The sequence below is a fragment of the Carcharhinus amblyrhynchos genome, chromosome 1, assembly GCF_965287045.1.
Source record: "Carcharhinus amblyrhynchos chromosome 1, sCarAmb.v2.hapA, whole genome shotgun sequence".
NCBI classification, from domain to species: Eukaryota; Metazoa; Chordata; class Chondrichthyes; order Carcharhiniformes; family Carcharhinidae; genus Carcharhinus; species Carcharhinus amblyrhynchos.
The window spans coordinates 127779897-127796459 of NC_137324.1; the positions used below are offsets into that span (position 1 = coordinate 127779897).

Below are 16563 nucleotides of genomic sequence, written 5' to 3' on the forward strand. Positions count from 1 at the left end.
AATAAAAGAACCTTGGTTATGTGCTGTTTAGTAGAAATCAGTACCTTGGTCACTGGTTCAAAGCAATCAATCAGTGATTAGAAGATTAGTTTTGCTTTGGGCTGTTCTATTCTGACTATGCAAGTTTTAATGCCGCTCTGAGGAACAAGACAAAGATTTACCCTCACTATCAGAGTGAAATTTATTTGAGTGTGCGAGCTTTTTGCATAGTTCTCCAACTGAATATTGGAAAGACCAAAGGTCCACTACAAACTCTATTCCCCAGCCATCAACTCTATTCCTCTCCCTGGCAAATGTGTGAGACTAAACAAAACTGATTCCAACCTTGGTGTCATATTTGATCCTGACCACATACTCACACTAAGGCTATCTACTATCACCTCTTCAACATCACCCAACTCACGGATTTCCATTCGCCCATTGCTCGTGGATCTACTTTAGCTTTTAGTAAAGCAAGGAATCAGTTTTATTTGCCACCTGCTTGTTTTCAATGCCTCACCCCTCACTATCACTTTAACCTCCTCTAGCCCTCTGAGAAGTCTACACTCCTCCAATTCTGGCCTTCTACACATTCCTATTTTAATTTCTCCATCATTGATGGCTGTTCATTCAATAGTCAGGGCTCTATGTTACAGAATTCCTTCCCTGAATCTCTTATCTTTCCTTCTTTAAGATGTTCCATCAAACCTACCTCGATCAAGTTTTTGATTGTTTACCCCTCTTTGCGTGGCTTGGCATTAAATTTTGTTTTGTGCAATACTTCTATTTGTTCATTCAGAACAAACGATAACTGAAGATGGCTGATGCAATGTCAAAATTATAAGGATAGAGATAGCCAAAAGTAAATTTTATGAAGATTCAAGATTGCAACAAAGGAAAAAACTCAGGCCAGGATTTTCTGGCTGTCCAAGCCAGCAGAGTTCTCTGGTCCTGCTGCAGTGAATGGAGATTTGGCTGAGCACCAAATTCTCTGTCCTTGCTTGCAGTGGAGGAGGGGCGTGATTGATTGGAGAATTCTGGTTATTTTCTCTCCACTTCCCTGTATGCCTCAGAACAATAACGAAAGATCTGTGGGAGTAAATAGAGGTCTCTGACATGTGGATGTTACGAATTATGCCAGCAATTCCATATACTGACCAAAAGACATATGAAGACATGTTTATAATTGTAAGAATGAAAGGAACTCTAAAAAGTAACACCCAGGAAAGGAAATGTCAGTATTTCAGCCATTTGATCAAAGCTGAAAAACTCCAGACATCTTTTCCAGGGGACAAAGTAGAGGGAAACAAAGAGGGGTCAACATAGGTGTAATTGCAAGATAAATGTCAGTAGGTGCAGCGAGTTACAGTGGATGCATGAGGACGGTGCAGGACAGACATTTTCTTTTCTGGATGTCACTTTTTCATTCTTATAATTTTAAGCACCTCTTCATTTGTCTTTTGGTTTATGTATGATATTTTCAACATCAGTTTTAGCTTCCACATTTCAGAGGCCTCTATTTTCTTCCACAAATTTTTATTTATTGTCTAGGTTTCTGAGGCATACAGGGAAGTGGAGAGAATTTGATTTGATTTATTATTGTCACATGTATTAACATACTGAAAAGTATTGTTTCTTGCGCGCTATACAGACAAAACGTACCTTTCGTATAGAAGGAAACGAGACAGTGCAGAATGTAGTGTTATAGACATAGCTAGGGTGTAGAGGAACAAAGAACAAAGAACACAGCACGGGAAACAGGCCCTTTGGCCCAACAAGCCCACGCCACCATTTCAACATTGTGAGTCCCCTCTCCACCCATGACCCTTGTCTATGCTTATGGCACTCCACATTGGAAACCAGATTGAGGGGAGATTAACTTAATGTAAGGTAAGTCCATTCAAAAGTCTGACAGCAGCAGGGAAGAAGCTGTTTGAGTCGGTTGGTATGTAACCTCAGACTTCTGTATCTTTTTCCCGAAAGAAGAAGGTGGAAGAGAGAATGTCCGGGATGCGTGGGGTCCTTAATTATGCTGGCTGCTTTGCTGAGGTGGTGGGAAGTATGGAAAGAGTCATTGGATGGGAGGCTGCTTTGCATGACAGATTGGACTACATTCACCACCTTTTGTAATTCCTTGAGGTCTTGGGCAGAGCAGAAGTCATACCAAGTTGTGATACAACCAGAAAGAGTGCTTTCTATGGTGCATCTGTAAAAGTTGGTGAGAGTCAGAGCTGACATGTCAAATTTCCTTAGTCTTCTGAGAAAATAGAGGCTCTGGTGGGCTTTCTTAATGTGTTAGCATGGGGGGACCAGAGCAGGTTGTTGGTGATATGGACATCTAAAAACTTGAAGTTCTTGACCTTTTCTACTTCATCCCCATTGATGTAGACAGGGGCATGTTCTCCTTTATGTTTCCTGAAGTCGATGACCATCTTCTTCATTTTGTTGACATTGAGGGAGAGGTTATTGTTGCCACACCAAGTTTACCAGATTCTTTATCTCATTCATGTACTCTGTCTCATCATTGTTTGAGATCCGATCCACTACGGTGGTGTTGTCAGCAAACTTGAAAATTGAATTGCAGGAGAATTTGGCCGCACAGTCATAGCTGTTTAAGTACAATAGGGAGCTGAGAACACAGCCTTATGGGGCATTGGTGTTGAGGATCATCGTGGAGGGGGTGTTGTTGCCTATCCTTACTGATTGTGGTCTGTGAGTTAGGAAATTCAGGATCTAGTTGCAGAGGGAGGTCCGAGGCCCAGGTCACAGAGTTTGGAGATGAGTTTTGTGGGAATGATAGTGTTGAGCTGGAGTCAATAAATAGGAGTCTGACATAGGTGTCCTTATTATCTAGGTGTTCCACAGTTGAGTGCAAGGCCAGCAAAATGGCGTCTGCTGTGGACGTGTTGTGTCAGTAGGCAAACTGTAGTGGATCCAGGTAGTCTGGTAGGCTGGAATTGATTCATGCCATAACTAATCTTTCGAAGCACTTCATAATGATGGACGTCAGAGCCACTGGCCAATAGTCATTAAGACATGTTGTTTGGTTTTTCTTAGGTACCCCAATGGTGGTCGTCTTCTTGAAGCAGATAGGGACCTCAGATCATTGTAAAGAGAGGTTGAAGATGTCTGTGAATACCTCCGCCAGCTGATCCACGCAGGATCTGTGTGCATGTCCGGGTTCCCCATCCGGACCAGTTGGATTATCCGTTAACAGATGAAGGAGCAAGACTCCAAAAGCTTGTGCTGCCAAATATACCTGTTGGACTTTAACCTGGTGTTATGAGGCTTCTTACTATTCATTGGTATTAGCATTGCTGAATCTCCCTCTATCAACATCCTGGTTTCCGGTTTTTTGTTGGGGGCGGGGGGCAGTGGTTGGTGGTGGTGGTCACCATTAACCAGAAACTGCATTGAGCCAACCATACATAAACACTGTAGCGACAAGAATTTGTCAGAGGCTTAGAATTCTACAGAGAGTAACTCAACTCCTCACTCCCCAAAGCCTGTCCACTACCTACAAGGAACGAGTCAGGAATGTGATGAATTACTCTCCATTTGCTTGGATGAGTGCAGCTCCAACAACACTTCAGAAGCTCAACCCAATCCATGGTAAAGCAGCCCATTTGACTAGCATCCCATTCACCACATTAAACATTCACTCTCTCACCAGTGATTCATAGTAGCAGCAGTGTATTCATTAAGGCTCCTTTGGTTACGCCATCCAAACCCATAACCTCGACCAACCAGAAGGACAAGAGCAGCAGATGCCAGTGAATACCACAACCTGCAAGTTGCCCTTCAAGCTGCAAACTATCCTGACTTGAAACTATATTGCCTTCACTGTCACTGAGTCAAAATTCTGGAACCCCCTTCCCAACAGCACTTTGGCTGTACCTACATCACATGAACTGCAATGGTTCAAGAAAGTGGCCCACAGGCACCTTCTCAAGGGCAAGTGGAGATGGGTAATAAATGACAGTCTAGTCAGCGATCCCCACACCCTGTGAAAGAATGAAAACCAAAATGCAACAAATATTGTGTAATGTCTAATGTATATATGTATGCAACAGTAGAGTCACACAGGGAGTGTAAGTAGCAAACCTTGAGTATTACAAGTTGTCAGTGATTATTTATAACAAGTTTATATACGACAATAAATCCCTCTGCAAATCATAGCGAAAATTAAATGCCTGACACATTTTCTGCATTTGTGTTAGCAGCATTATATTGGCCTCTTAGTAATGCTATGGGTGGTTAATGAGAATCCAAATCTTCAGTACATTGTTAGAATGAAAAAATCCCAGAATGACATCTAATTTTATTGTTCTACCTTTAACATATTCACATATGCAAGGAATGTAATTGGGCACTTATTTACCAATATTCTTGACAGTCTTCAGCTACCACAATATAATATTGCCAAGAAATGCATTTGTGTAACCAAAGATGCACTAATCTATTTTTGTGCATTCTAACTTACAATTTATCAAAGATGCACTTTCAAAGTACTCAAGCAAGTTGTAATGTCAAAGAAAATAAATAGAGCATAAAAGTATGGAACAATGACCATTGTCATTTACCGCTCTACTTTCTAACCAATTCACATGCCCTTATTTTCAGATAAATCCTACATCTCAAAGTACAGCCTTTTGTAATGGTAGAAGCTGTGTAAAAGGTTCAACTGATTATTCCTGTGCCTCATCCTGTATAATGTGCACATACTGGAAGCAAAACTATTTGTCAGGTCATAGTTGACATTAGTATTCAGGACATTTCAGTTGGGTTGACAGCATTTTCTTTACACCAGGAATAAAAAAGTGTTGTGTTGCTAGGGAATCTGAAAGCATTACTAGTGTAGCAGAATTGCATTAAAGTATGCCATGAGATTCAGTTACTTTTACTTTTTAAAAAAGTCCTCTGTGCATATTGTGGTGCCTTACCATTTCTAATGTGCCCCTTGAAAATTTAGAGAGTTATTTGGGGTATATTTTCATTTTCACTTCTTATATGGTACTCTATTGGAGCAGATTGTTATGGTGTGGAGTTTGACCCCTTTTGAGAACAAAAAACCAGAATAAAGAAAATTACAGCACAAGAACAGGCCCTTCGGCCCTCCAAGCCTGCACCGATCATGCTGCCCGAATGAACTAAAATCACATACCCTTCCAGGGACCATATCCTTCTATTCCATCCTATTCATGTATTTGTCCAGACGCTCCTTAAAAGTCACTACCGTATCTGCTTCATCACCTCCTTGGGTAGTGAGTTCCAGACATCTACCGCCCTCTGTAAAAAACCTGCCTCGTACATCTCCTTTAATCCTTGCCCCTCACACCTTAAACCTATGGCCCCTAGTAATTGACTCTTCCAACCTGAGAAAAAGCTTCTGACTATCCACTCTGTTTATGCCCCTCATAATCTTGTAGACTTCTATCAGATCACCCCTCAACCCCTGTTGTTCCAGTGAGAACAACCAAGTTTCTCCAACCTTTCCTCATAGCTAATGCCCTCCATACCACGCAACATCCTGGTACATCTTTTCTGTACCCTCTCCAAAGACTCCACATCCTTCTGATAGTGAGATGACCAGAATTGAACACCATATTCCAAGTGCGGCCTAAGATTCTATAAAGCTGCAACATGACTTGCCAATTTTTAAACTCAATACCCCAGCCAACGAAGGCAAGCATGGCGAATAGCTTCTTCACCTGCGTTGGTACTTCCAGTGATCTGTTACCTGTACATCTGCCTATCAATACTCTTAAGGGTTCTGCCATTTACTGTATATTTCCTATCTTTACTAGACCTTCCAAAATGCATTACCTTACCTTTGTCCGGATTAAGCTCCATCTGCCATTTCTCTGCCCAAGTCTCCAGCTGCCCTATATCCTCCTGCATCCTCTGACGATCCTCATCACTATCCGCAAATCCACCGACTTTTGTGTCGTCTGCAAACTTACGAATCAAGCCAGTTACATTTTCCTCCAAATCACTTATAGTACAAATAGCAAAGATTCCAGCACTGATCCCTGAGGAATGTTACTTGTCACAGCCCTCCATTCAGAAACGCACCCTTCCACTGTTATCCTCTGTCTTCTATGACTGAGACAGTTCTGTATCCACTTTGCCAGCTCACCTCTGATCCCATGAGACTTCACCTTCTGTACCAGTCTGCCATGAAGGACCTTGTCAAACGCCTTACTGAAGTCCATGTAGACAATATCCACTGCCCTACCCTCATCAATCATCTTCATCACTTCCTTGAAAAACTAGTGAGACATGACCTCCCCTTCACAAAACCACGTGGCCTCTTGTTATTATGTCCACTTATTTCCAAGTGGAGTAAATCCTGTCCCGAAGGATCCTCCCCAATAATTTCCCTGTCACTGACGTAAGGCTCATTGGCCTTTAAATACCTGGATTATTCTTGCTACCCTTCTTAAACAAAGGAACAACACTGGTTATTCTCCAATCCTCTGGGACCTCCTCTGTAGTCATAATGTGGAGATGCCGGCGTTGGACTGGGGTAAACAAAGTAATAAGTCTCGCAACACCAGATTAAAGTCCAACAGGTTTATTTGGTAGTAAACGCCACTAGCTTCTGGAATGCTGTTCCTTTGTCAAGTGAGTGGAGAGTTCTGATCACAAACAGAGCATATAAAGGCACACACAGTTTACAGAATACTGATTAGAATGCCAGTCTTTACAGGTAATCTGCTATTCAAGTCTTAAAGGTGCATTGTCTGCACCTTTAAGACATGGTATTGAGAGGCTTCTTACTATGTTTACCTTCTTTCTAGTCAGTGAGGATGCAAGGATTTCTCTCAAGGCCCCAGCAATTTTTTTCTCTTGCCTCTCTCAGTATTCTAGGGTATATCCCAACAGGCCCTGGGGACTTGTCTACCTTAATGTTTCTCAAGAACCCCAACAGCTCCTCCTTTTTGATCTCAGCATGACTCAAACTATCTACTCAGCCTTTCCCAGATTCATCATCCATCAAGTCCTTCGCTCTGCTGAATACTGATGCAAAGTACTCATTTAATACCTCGCTCATTTCCTCTGACTCCATACATAGATTCCCTCCCCGGTCTTTGAATGGGCCAACCCTCTCTCTGGCTTCCTTCTTGCTCTTTAGGTATGTATAAAAAAAGTAGTGACACCGAATCCCCCAAAGAGGAATACCTCGCCTCAATCTGTTAAAAGTATGTGGGAAGGTGTAAACTGTTCTTCAGTAGCATTTAGTGGTTAACTAACAGAAATACCTAACATTCACTTTAAAATGAACACTTCAAGGAGCTTTAAATAAACAAGTAACATACTGAATAAAATAAAATTCAAATGGAATGCTGTTCAAATAAATAAAATATTCGTTCACTAACCAAAAAAAATGAAATTCAGTCACTCTCAAAAATACAACCAGATTTATGGCTTTCAGAATCTTTTGGAGTTCCTCTGTTAATTCTTCTGTCTGTAAGTTCCTTCTCTAGTTAGATGGTGCATTCTTTGAAGAGATGTCTAAAACTGACAGAGTTGAGAGTTGTACTCTCCCTCTTGAGGCTTGCTAAGTGGCAGTTCTTCTGTTGCTTCCCTTGTTTTTCCTCCCTGCACTCTCTTTTACACCTGTGATGACCTATCAATTTTCCTACAATAGGATTGGTCTGATGTTGTCAACACCATCACAGGTGAGCGACTGCTTTAAATTGATTGGGCTACATTCAATAAAACATTGTCAAGACAACTGCTTGATTTTTTGATACAAACGTTTCAGCTTGGACTCTGTATGTATATTGCATTTTAAACCTCCAAGCACTGAAAGAAAACACCAGTTTTAAAGGGACACCACAATGTTTTTTCCCTCTAGCATTTTTACAATTTTTTTTACATCAATATCAACATCAAATTCCAACTTCACAAACTGAACTTCGCAACAAGATCGCTTGTCTATTATAAAAATTGCCCAATTTCTATTCTGTTATTATCCTTCGATCCCTGTTGATGTCCTTCTACTTTCTCTTCTTTGCACAGAAAATCTTCCATCTGGTGAAAAACTACTTTTCAAGCAATCAATAATTGTGAGCCAATTTTGTTTTATTTTTGTTTCATAAAGCTTAATACACATTTACAACTGCAGTTAGTAATACTTATACCATGTGAATTTAAGATGTTTTTTCTTCTTCAGCTGTTGGTTATTGCTGTAAATAATTTTCTGTAATATATGACACAGAATTTCCTTGGATTATCTGAGAGACAACCATGAAAAAGATGGCTTGACAATAATTCACTATGCATTGAAGGATGTACAGAATGGTATCTGGCTTGAAGGGAAGTGGTAAAGTAACCAATTAAAATCAGGGTCAGTTATTTCTCACTGCTCTACATGGGATGACTTCCAATTGTCTGACATTGGCAGAAAACTTACTGCTGGATGTTACTGGTGCCAATGATGAGTGGCTGAATGATTACTCCAATTGTTGTTAATGCAGATTTAGCCAACACCTTCCTATAACTACAACCAAAAGGCATGTGCTAGAAATAAGGATAATTCAGAAATGGCACATTAGACTGGAAAAGACACCCATGTTTACTAATAGCTGAAAATCAATTGTCCACAAACTATCCTAGTGCATAAGCAAAGACATAAAAGAACTTAATTTAACTTACTTCAATATCTGTCCCTTTCCATGAATGTTTCACGTTAAGATTGAAACCCTGGATATTAGTGTTAAGTGCATTCATCGCATATCTCTGCCACTGGTCCCAAAGTTTGTGCGGTCAGGGGGATCCCTTCATTTCTTGACCATCAATGGGTTTCTTTGGGCATGGTCACCATTGCAGCAAAATAGATATTTTGACTGTCAAGTTCTACTACTGTCCTTGTTGTCTCAAAGGATTATGTTGGTACTCTCCTACAAAGGGAACTAATTATTAAAAATGGTTTATGCCCAAATATTCAGGGATTTTTGACCCTGACTTGAACATGTGGCTGATTTCCACATCCATTGATGGGTTGGCCAGTAGGCATACCCCTGCTGAACACACATTAAAAGGCTAATAAAGGTCCATGATGTAAGGCAGTAATGGTGTAACTAAAAATTAACTTTATATGAAAATTGGTTAAAATTATCTCTTACTTTGAGAGCTGAGAACAGTTTGGTTTCTTTTAAAACTTGTTCAACTGTAGTTTACGATAGAAATATGTTTTTCCAGATAATGCTATCACATAGAACAAAGCCAAAGCGTTCAGAGATTAAACATTTGTGCTTGAAATGGGCTAGCAGACCATGAGAACTAATTAATTTTGATCTCTTTTGATAAGACACAAGCTAATTTGGAAGAATCCCACTTTAGTTGAGTCTGGCTGATCATCCGAGGGTATGGAGTCACCACAAGCACCCACTCCTTCAATTAAACTGGTGGAAATTTAAAGGAGGTTAACATTATCTGGGGAGCTTGTTCAAACATAGGGCTCAGCATGTGATGGGGTTATTATTGACATAAAACAAATAATAAGTGGGCTGCAAGTCACTGTTAATATACTATTCTGTTCTTCCCTAAAATTAGAGTATCAAAGAAACTGTTAAAGAAACTTTGCGGTTGTAACAATAAGGGTGGAGGGCTTCATCAGTCGCTAGAGAACTGCAATCAATGTGAAGTTGATTGGTCTCAGGTGATTGTAGGTATTTTGCTTTATTTCATTTTATTATTTTAAGCAGCTTGTTATTGCCAAGTAATTATTCACAACAGAATGTAGGTTCATGTAGCATGTTTTGATATAATTTGAGTGCATTATGGTGGCACAGTGATTAGCACTGCTGCCTCACAGCACCAAAGACCTGGGGTCAATTCCAGTCTTGGTTGGCTGTGTGGAGTTTGGATGTTCTCCCTGTGTGTGCGGGGGCTTCCTTCGGGTGCTCCGGTTTCCTGCTGCAGTCCAAAGATGTATGGGTTAGGTAGATTGGCCTTGCTAAATTGTCCCTTAATGTCAGGGGGATTAGCAGGGTAAATACGTGGGGTTACAGAGATAGGATCTGGGTGAGATTGTTGTCAGTGCAGGCTCAATATGCCAAATGGCCTCTTTTTGCACTGTAGGGATTCTATGATTCTATGAACCTAACAAAGTTGGAAATTCAAATGGAAGTTTGAGTGTATTCCATTATTTCCTGTAATGCTCATGGCTGAGACAACAAGTAGACTAAAAGGTCCGACAACAATGAGAGAGTTCTAATGTTGGAAGTTGTTATTCTTGCAGTGCATCCTTATAGGCACTTCTGGAAAAGATTAAAGTTTGGTCTTCAGGAGTCATAGAATTATAGAAATTTACAGCATGAAAACAGACCCTTCGGCCCAACTTGTCCATGCTGCCCTTTTTTTTTAAATCCCTCAGCTCCTCCTAATTGCCCGCATTTGGCCCATATCCCTCTCTACCCATCATACTCATGTAACTATCTAAATGCTTTTTAAAAGATAAAATTGTACCTGCCTCTACTACTACCTTTGGCAGCTTGTTCCAGGCACTCACCGACCTCTGTGTGAAAAAATTGCCCCTCTGGACACTTTTGTACCTCTCCCCTCTCACCTTAAACCTATGCCTTTTAGTTTTAGACTCCCCTACCTTTGAGAAAAGATATTGACTGTCTACCTTGTCTATGCCCCTCATTATTTTATAGACCTCTATAAGGTCACCCCTTAGCCTCCTAAGCTGCAGACAAAAAAGTCCCAGTTTCTTCAACCTCTCCTTATAACTCAACCCATCAAGTCCTGGCAGCATCCTAGTAAATCTTTTCTGCACTCTTTCTAGTTTAATAATATCCTTTCTATAATTGGGTGACCAGAATTGCACACAGTATTCCAAGTGTGGCTTTACCAATGTCTTGTACAACTTCAACAAGACATCCCAACTCCTGTATTCAATGTTCTGACTGATGAAACCAAGCATGCTGAATGTTTCTTCACCACTCTGTCCATCTATGACTCCACTTTCAAGGAGCTTTGAACATGTACCCCTAGATTTCTTTGTTATGTAACTCTCCCCAAAGCCCTACTATTAATTGAGTAAGTCCTGCCCTGGTTCAATCAAAATGCATCACCTCACATTTGTCTAAATTAAACTCCATCTGCCATTCATCAACCGTCCGGCCCAATTGATCAAGATCCTGCTGCAATTGGAGATAATCTTCCTCACTGTTCACCATGCCACCAATCTTGGTGTCATTTGCAAACTTACTAACGATGCCCCCTATCGCCTTCACTTGAAGTCTAGAACTCAGTGTATCAAAGTCCCAGCCCAGTTTCCAGCTGTTCTGGAGTCTTTCTGCTGAAGTTAAGACACAAGTAGATCAGAATGTGTGTATAATAATCTGGGCGTGTGAAATCTGAACATGTTTCATTTCTCAACATTAACATTTTTCACTTCTCTGAGCAAAAGAAAGGCACAAATAAGTGGAAACTAATAATTACCTCAGATGACGTTGAGTACATCAGTCGATGTGACTGGATAAAGAAAGAAAGGAAAAAATACATTTTGTTATCTCTTATAAATATTGCTAGATCTATGGTAAATGTGAATAATAATGGTGAGAGGTGTAATAATGTATCAGCAGCATACAGGTGAACACAACAATTTGATTTTGCCAAATCGAAAAACAGTTTTGTAGAATGGCTTGAATTAAAAGAAACACAACAAAGAATTCCAGGAGCATAAAGTGCTCTCAGACCTAAAACAAGAGCCACTCAAAAAAAAGGAAACCGGTAGAAACAAAATTGAACAGCTAAACTTGCTGTAGAATTGAAAGGGATTCTCCAGGACAACCTTGAATATTCAAATCCTTTGGTATTTTTAAAACAAATATATTCATATATATGTTTATTTTCAAGGGAACAGCGTTCTTTTATCATGCCATCATCTTCTCAATGCTTTCAAGGAAGACAAGTCAAATTTTCTCCCCCATTTGCACATGTCACTGTGATCTTTTTAGACCAATGCGCAGAAATATGGACCTGAATTTTTCTGATGGAAGCATCTCCCTTCCTGTGATCCAAAGAGTCTGTGGGCAGCACATCCCCACCAACTCCGAGTGCCCCACAGCCAATTTCTGCCCAAATAAGGGTCAGTAGGCTGAAGGCAGGTCTTCTGTCCCTCATTTGGGAGGAAGCCTCGCCTTAGAGAGCCACCAGTCAATCTGACTGGCTAGCAACTTTCTAATCCCTACATCGATGGTGCTACAGTGGACAGGACAGGAAGTTCAAGAAGTGGTGGAAGCCTACAGGCAAGGAGTGTAGGCCAAGTTTCAAGGGTCCTAAGCTGAGGAGGATATGGAAGGCACAGGGTCAAGGGAAATGAAGGGGGCGATTGGTGTGTCAGGGGAAAGACTGTGGTGGGAGGCCCAAAGGCCACAAACCAAACTGATGGAGGAAAGGAGGGAGGGGGGTGCCCCCAGTCAGAAGAAGCTTTTAATGGAGGTGCCCCATTCTGCTCACGGCCTGAGATATAGGCGCACTGATTTTCAGGCTTCCTCCATACCAGGTCAATCCTCCCACCGGCCTGAAAATTGAAACTGGGTGAGAAACGGCCCTTAAGGGCCTCAACTGGGACAAAGGTGGACTTCCCATCGAAGGCCTTGCTCGCCTCTGTGTAAAATCACTGTGTGGTCAGGGCAGGCGAGAACTGGGAGAAAATCCCATTCCTTGAGATTTACGCTTCTCCCCTACCTAAAAACTCACCTATGGGAGTGTAAAATCCTGGCCATGATGCTCCTTCAGCTAACTTTCAGCAGGCACTGCCTGGGAGAGCGTACCTGCTCTCACTAGCTACTTGACAGGCAGTGCCATAAAAAGCTTGACTCAGCTGCTCCCACATTCATTTAGCTGTTGGATTTAAATTTAAATCAGATTCCCAATTACACTGCAGGAGCCTGATTTAAATATCGAGGCACCCTGCTGCGTGAGGGTGCGACAGGCACATCATATACCTTACTGCCACCAGGCAGATACACAGTGCGTTGGGGCCAAATTACCACTGGGGAGAAGGGGGGGGAGGGGTGGGGCGGCCAGGAATTCTCAGGGCCCAATCACCACAGGCGCAAATCCCTTTATGGCCGCAAACTCCCATGAGGGGGCTATACTGACATTTGCACTGGGGAAATCTCAGAATGAGACCTTCCTCACTCTCCACCAATGACATTGTTTTGATGGCCCAATGTCAACGATGGGGGTGCGGGGGGGAGGCGAGCCTTCATTAAGTGTTGGGGGGAGAATTTGTCCCTCTAGAAAACCTGGCCTATTCTCTGAGGAGAAACATATTGGCTTTCAGTCAGAACCTGGCACTTTGCCAGTTTTGAGGAAAATTCCACCCAGTTTTATTTGATTTTTAATTTTATTCAAATATCTCCCACTCATCGTGGAATCAGGGATTAAAATTCCCCCATGCATCTGTATCAGTTCATAAATTCTGAGCACTTCCTCCTAGGCTATATGCTGCAAATGAAAATGTTCTTCACAGAACATTAGACAGCAAAATAAAGAAAACTTTAGCCTTGCAACATTTTAGAAGAATGCAGAGCATTTTTGGAACTAATAGGTGAGATTCTAGAAGGATTATGGTGCTTGTCATACTTGTAAGGGATCCTATGTAATCTTAAGTATAAGACAACCAAAGCTCCCACAGTTATCAGATCCAAGATAAAATGTCTAAAGTAACGAGTAAAAAAGCACATAACCCTGACTCTCAGTTAGACATATGTTCAAAAGTTGTTTGCCACTGTTCATATGCAAAATCCAAATTTCTATATACCTTACTAGTTTTTATACATGATTGCATCATTAGCTCTACATTTGTAAAAAATCAAATATTATATATTCATGAACTTGCCAAATATTTGTGAATAATTTTGCATTCCATTTATTAAAAACACATTTGGTCATTCATTATTTGGAATAGAAAAGCTTCTTTTATAGTTGGAATTATTCCTATTTTGACAGAAATCTATTTTTGAAATTTTTAATTGATTAGAGAAAAGTAGCCCACTGTACCAAATAAAAATTGCAACAGATAAACTTCATCACAAAGTATTGATATACTTTTGAAGCCACAGTGAAAGCAGGTATGCGAGTAGGGGCTGAATCCCTGCCCTGTTTTCAGCTGATATGCCATTCCAATTAGTTATGGAATGACTTCCTCCAATTTATAACCAAAACAATGCGGAAAATAACTTCAACTATAAAAGTATACTTACGTAATATTTACACAAATACCATACAACACCTGATCTAATACACAAGGACAAACTGTACCTGCCGATCTTGCATGATAATTCAAAAGGTATGTATTACAGAACTGCTTTTGCATAATGAGCACCAGGGTAGAACAAAGTGTCTCTTTGGCCTGGACTTTTCTCTGGACAAGTAATGAAAAGGAATACCATAGTAAGTTTAGCCACTAAATGTGGTTCATTTTACAATGTTGCTGGTTTTAACTCTCAATGCAAATTATTCAATTAATCACTGGTTAGAGTTTGGTCAGAAACATGTCTAAAAAAAAGTGGAAGCCAATTGTAAAAGTGTGGTTTAATATGTCAATGCCCAATGTTGATCCATTGAGGACTGACAGCAGATTAGAGGTGAATTTGTCCTTACCTACTTTGATATATTAATATTTTAAAAACTCATGAGACAGACAATTGTCTCTCTGTCATCTCCAATTATTTAATTTTGCTTATTCCATGTCAGATCATTACTGGCACTTTATCTACAGGTCAGGATTATCATGAATTATTCTGCAAAACAAGTGGCACAAAATTGTCCAGTATAAAAATCCAGACCACATCTTTTAAATAATATTCAGAGTCAAGGATTCTTGAGGACTGCTGAATTTTTCAGTACCTCCCCAAGGCTATGCCTACTGATAGTAGAGTAATTGATATACGGTGTATAGGAGATCATGTCAGGACGATCAATATTGTAAATGGCCTTAACTTTGGGAAGAGCGGCCAAATCCTTGTAGTCAAGAATCTCATCATCTAGCTTGGCCTAAGAGAGGAAGAACAAAAGAAGGATGCAAGAGACCATGAGCAGGGACTGAAGGAAACAGAGATACAAAAGTAGACAACTATTTCAAATATTGGAGCACTTATGTGTTTTTAAGGAAAGCTTAGTGTAAAAGAAAAACTGATTGAAATGAATAGCCAAGAGTAATTTGGAAGTGTCACACAAATAATTATATATTTGATCATATAAATAATGGTCATGAATTCCCTTGGAGTTGCCCCTGTTCCGTTGCTGTAATCTTGCTGGGAATCTATCAGGAGCTTTGAGCATGTAAACAGGATTTTGCAGCAGTTTTGGCAAAGTCATCGCAGTGGAAATCCAAGGAAATTCATGGTTTATGTCTACAGTTAATGTACTCATGCTGCAATATAATTATTACAACACAGTTACATAGTTTCATTTATTATAAAGGAGAAACATATCCAATTTACACAATGCAAAATTTTCACTCCTTTTGAAGATTATACTAGGCTTCCATCATCTAAAATAGTACCAGAACTTGTAAGTGTCATTTAAATCATGGTGTTAAGTATTTTTATGATCAGATGGTTTTGTTAGTTATCAATATATCAGGGAAATTTCAATTATTTAGTGGAATTTGCAGAACTACACAAGAAAGCATTCTGGGTGAAAATATCTGCAGGGACTCCTTCATCTATCAGTAGAATTTCACTTGTTTATGTTCGATCAGGAGAACTCTGAGGGAAATTAATGTCAACTATGCATTACTTACAATTTTAAACAAACCCAGTGACCTAGAATTACAGGATAGCTAATGTATGGTTAATGGATGCATCTGAATGGAATTTTCTTCCACTTCAACAAAGGCATTAAAATAAATGGGTTAGCATCGCTGCCAAAATACACGGCAGGTGGATTTAAGGTAAATATGTTTAGATTTGTATACTAGTACCATGCAGTGTAATTTCAGGGTTTGTACATTTACAAATCAAAATGTGAGGTTATCGCGTGCAAATGAACTTAGTTGAAAAAAAAGGCTTATACATTAGGGGAGGGATTAGTCCATGTAGCAATATTTCTAGGTTCTACGCAGACCATGTTAATTCTACAGAGGAGGCACTGTCACAGAATGCTAGCTGCAAGGACTCGGCTAGGCTTGTCAATGCTGGGGGGCTGGATAATGGCTCTCAAATCCCTTCTATGTGGCCCCTAGAGCTGCTGTTCATAATGCCAGTAAGACAGGTAAGTGAAGGAGAAGATTTTGCAAGGGACTGCTCTCCCAATCACAACTTGCTTTTTTGGATAGCAGTGCACCATTCAAAAGCAAACAAGGAAGAGGAAGAATCTCTGATTGGGAGAGCAGCAAACACTAGTAGCAGTGAATTTGATGGGAAGAAAGAGTTTTTGTGAGGGGGAGGGAGGGAGAGGAAGTCAGGTGGATGGGGTCTTGGGGACAGGTTGCCAGGATGCTTGTGCAGCTGAATACACAATCAGCTATGCATGTTAAACACAGCAGATTAAAATTCATGGCAGTTTAATGTCAAATCAGCGTTATATGCATGATCTTTCCACTCTACA

General features: G+C 40.4%; 1 protein-coding gene across 1 annotated transcript in view; it reads right to left on the bottom strand.

Moving 5' to 3' along the window:
* ablim2 (actin binding LIM protein family, member 2) overlaps nt 1–16563 on the bottom strand; it is a 270666-nt gene that overhangs the window by 138180 nt on the left and 115923 nt on the right. The window contains exons 10-12 of the mRNA XM_080192307.1: nt 14860–15006; nt 11440–11472; nt 11008–11020 (exon numbers count right to left, since the gene is read on the bottom strand). Of these exons, the coding sequence (XP_080048433.1) occupies nt 11008–11020; nt 11440–11472; nt 14860–15006 (193 nt within the window). The remainder of the gene's footprint in view (nt 1–11007; nt 11021–11439; nt 11473–14859; nt 15007–16563) is intronic.